The following is a 3,552-nucleotide window of genomic DNA, read 5'->3' as shown; positions in this document are numbered from 1 at the left end:
AGCAATAGGATGTTAGTGGTCTAAGTCACTATTGTAGAATTTCAAATCTTTCATAGTGGATCTATTTTACATTGAAGATAACTAGGTTAAATCCTCTCCAGGTTCTTACCAATTTGATTTTCCTAGGTTATCATATCGTTGTGTTCTTTATTTTCCGCACTGTTTCAATGATATGATTTACTTGTGTTAACCTAGATTTGAATAATTTGCCTAAGTTAATCACTTGGCTAAATAACTAGGTTAATCTATTTGTGTTTAAGGGGTTTAAAAACGTACAGATCGATTTCGATTTAGAGGGTCGTGAAGAGGTTTTTCGCCGAGTTCTTTGGTTTTCTCTTCGATAACACGTCTCGGGGTTATCTTGTGTTTGCATCTCTCTTCCCTACTCTTTAAACTTTCATTTTATTTTTTATGATGGATGAATATGACTTAGGGTAGTACTATCAGTTCATTGCACTTATTTACTCTTATTCCGCACTTAATTTAAGTTAGAGTAAAAGCAATCTAGCCGAAATTTTTAATTGGGGTCTGAACAAGCTCTCGCGTTTTAGCACAAATTCGAGCTTTTAAATGGCAATTTTAACATTGGGCTTATAAGAGTGAAGTTTGAGACATGAAAAGAATAGACTTAAAATGAAAGCTAGGATAAAAATATGTATTGCCATTGAAAAAAAGGTTGTTGGAAGAAAAGAAGCTAGAATTTTTTTTTTTTTTTTCTTGTCTTTGGATACAAAGAAGGATTACAAGTACGAAGAGTAAGTGCTCTATCTATAATCTAACATTAGCATGGACCTATGTGTGGGAACCACTCTTCATGTGAGAGGAGGGAGTATTACTCCGGGAGTACACAATAACTTTCCCTCTCATTGGACATAGAAAATTGATGAGACTATGAGCTCATGCCGAATGCAATATGCAACATATGGTCACTCATGGAAGAACCAATTATCTACTGGATTAAATCACAAACACACATTCTCCTCCCAATAAAGAGAAATAATTACTAACCGTAACTAATAATTATTGATATCGCATTAAAATATATTTTTACAATATGCAAAACTCCTTAATTGCCTTAAATATGTTGTTGCAATAGGTAAAACCCTATTTTCCAATCCATCCCATGCATAATTTTAGAAACATGTTATTACCATGAATCCCTTTACAATAATAACTTATTGAAATAAAAAACTTTCAAACAATAACTTTTTGGAATGAAAAATTTCATTGCAATATGTTTTTTCAATTAATTGTGCTTCGTATTTATTGCAACGAAACTGTTGAAACAATATCTTATTGCCAAAGAATCATTTTAAGCAATACATTATTGCAACAACATTCGATACTACAATTTCCTTCAAAAATTTGTTTTCATATTTATTCAATGAAAATAAATTTTTTTTAAAAAAAATTAAAACTAAAAGCTCAATATGCTATAGAATTTTATTTTTCTTTAAGTATTTTTTATTGAAAGTGGTGTCACATTTATTATGAAAATAACAAAATTCTCGATTGTTGCAATGAACAATAAGTACTTGCACCAAAATTAAGAAATTGATTCGACAAAAGGCACAAAATTAGACTTTAATTTTGGATCTTATTGGATTTTCTCTCAATTTTGACTTTATATATATATATATATGAATGCTTTTTACTTAAAAAATTACTAAACAATTTGTTATTAGTGCCTTTTTAGGTGTTTATTATTTTCCATTAACCTTATAAAAAATTTTAGTTTATTTTAAAATTGTTTTAATTTATTCCTATATTTTTTTAGTCAACTCTCCATGCAATAGGTGACATTTGGTTAGTTCACAAAGTAATATATCCTACAGTATAAAAACAATAGATGTCAAGGATTGAAAACAATGAAATAAAATCTGCATGGAGGTGTTGCAACGAGTCAGAAAGGACCAAATTCTTTTTATATATATATATATATATATATAATTTCTTAATTGATATTTGCCTTTTCAATGCATACAATATTTAATTTATAAAACCGCCAACAAAAGGAACTCCCACACTTGGCAGCCATTGGGTACCATTAATAAAAATTTTCAACAATAAAATGTTTAATCTCTTCAGAAATTTTGGCAATATGATACCCCGGCCATTTAACTCTTCCCTTTTCAATGCATACAATATTTAATTTATAAAACCACCAACAAAAGGAACTCCCGCACTTGGCAGCCATTGGGTACCATTAATAAAATTTTCAACAGTAAAATGTTTAATCTCTTCAGAATTTTTGGCAATATGATACCCGGGCCATTTAACTCTTCTTGTTGTGTTGGCTCCTGGGCCCAATTAGCATACTCCACATGATGCAAAGTGGATAAGCTTTTCTTGTCATTGTTCGGAAGCCATCCTTCAGGGTCAACCAATTTGTCTAGGAAACATTCCATGACAATGGTTTGTGAATAACTATACCACGGCCTCCCTAAAAATGTTTTGATTTGTGGGTAAGGTTGAAGATCTTTGTCAGCCTTAATGGAGCAATTGTGTAATACTATTCCTGTATCTTCCACTTGTCCACGACCTTGAGCTGTGATCATATTCACAGTGCCTTCCGTACGCTTCCTCACGTAAATGTCACAATTCTGTAGGACAACTCGTGAATTCCCAAATATGAAATCTACTGTGCCATAAACTTCACATTCTCGGAAGAAATGAATACCATATGCTGTCAGTAACGTATCTTGGTATCCTTGTATGGAGCATTGGTAAATTGCAATTCGGTCACCGGCTACTCTCAAAGCCACAGCTTGGCCAGCATCAGGTCCAGCATTGTTCACAAATCTAATACCTTTAACAAACACATCATTGGCGCTAATATCTAAATGAAGAAATATAAACGAAATAATCAGTATGTGTTAAAATAAATAAATAAATAAATAAAACAACAACAACATGTGTTAATAGATATTTACAACATTACATGCAAAGTTAAATAAAAAAATTTAAGACTAATATGAGAATAAAACCTTACCTACTGTAGCTGATCCTGAAGTTCCATAACCTTGTTTTGCAGTTTTGTTAAATTGAACAATAGTCTTCTCCATACCTTCTCCAATTAAAACTAAGTTAGACATGTTTTGAGCTATGTAGACCGCTTCATTATATGTCCCTTGTTTGATTAAAATAACATATGGACTGTTACGACCTATTGGAATCTTTGATATGGCTTCGTTAATGGTGTTGAAGTTGCCACTGCCATCAATGGCAACTGTGACATTGGGCTTGTAAGAGTGAACATTGACACATGAAATGAATAGAGTTAAAAAGAGAGGTAGACGAACAATATGTATTGCCATTGAGTTAGAAGAAAATAAGCTAGAACCTTTTCACTATTTGTTTGTTTGTTTTTTTTTTTTTTTTTTTTTTTTGGGGGATACAAAGAGTGGGGAGCTAAAACAAGGAATCAAAAACACAAATTAGAGCTTAAACAAACAAACAAGTACTGATTGCAAGTATGAAATGCAAGTGCTCTATTTATAATCTAATATATAGTTGTACCATAATTTAAATTTAACCATGGTACAACTTATT

At 31.4% G+C, this 3,552-nt stretch overlaps 1 protein-coding gene across 1 annotated transcript; it reads right to left on the bottom strand.

Annotated features, from left to right (window-relative positions):
* Positions 1-2,153: 2,153 nt before the first annotated feature.
* Positions 2,154-3,317, bottom strand: LOC112016222 (pectinesterase). The gene is made up of 2 exons (XM_024048741.2): positions 2,993-3,317; positions 2,154-2,839 (listed from the first exon to the last, which is right to left on the bottom strand). Exons 1-2 carry the CDS (start codon positions 3,315-3,317, stop codon positions 2,154-2,156), a joined length of 1,011 nt encoding a protein of 336 aa, XP_023904509.2.
* Positions 3,318-3,552: the final 235 nt, after the last annotated feature.

This window comes from Quercus suber, unplaced genomic scaffold, assembly GCF_002906115.3.
Source record: "Quercus suber isolate HL8 unplaced genomic scaffold, Cork oak 2.0 scaffold_163, whole genome shotgun sequence".
NCBI lineage: Eukaryota > Viridiplantae > Streptophyta > Magnoliopsida > Fagales > Fagaceae > Quercus > Quercus suber.
This window is presented reverse-complemented; position numbering and strand designations above follow the sequence as displayed.

Bases quoted from the DNA above. Each gene is read 5' to 3' on its own strand.
- LOC112016222 (XM_024048741.2), bottom strand. From the start codon at position 3,317: ATGGCAATACATATTGTTCGTCTACCTCTCTTTTTAACTCTATTCATT. The intron at 2,840-2,992 runs GTAAGGTTTTAT...TTCTTCATTTAG, and splicing joins TTCAGGATCAGCTACAGTAG to ATATTAGCGCCAATGATGTG.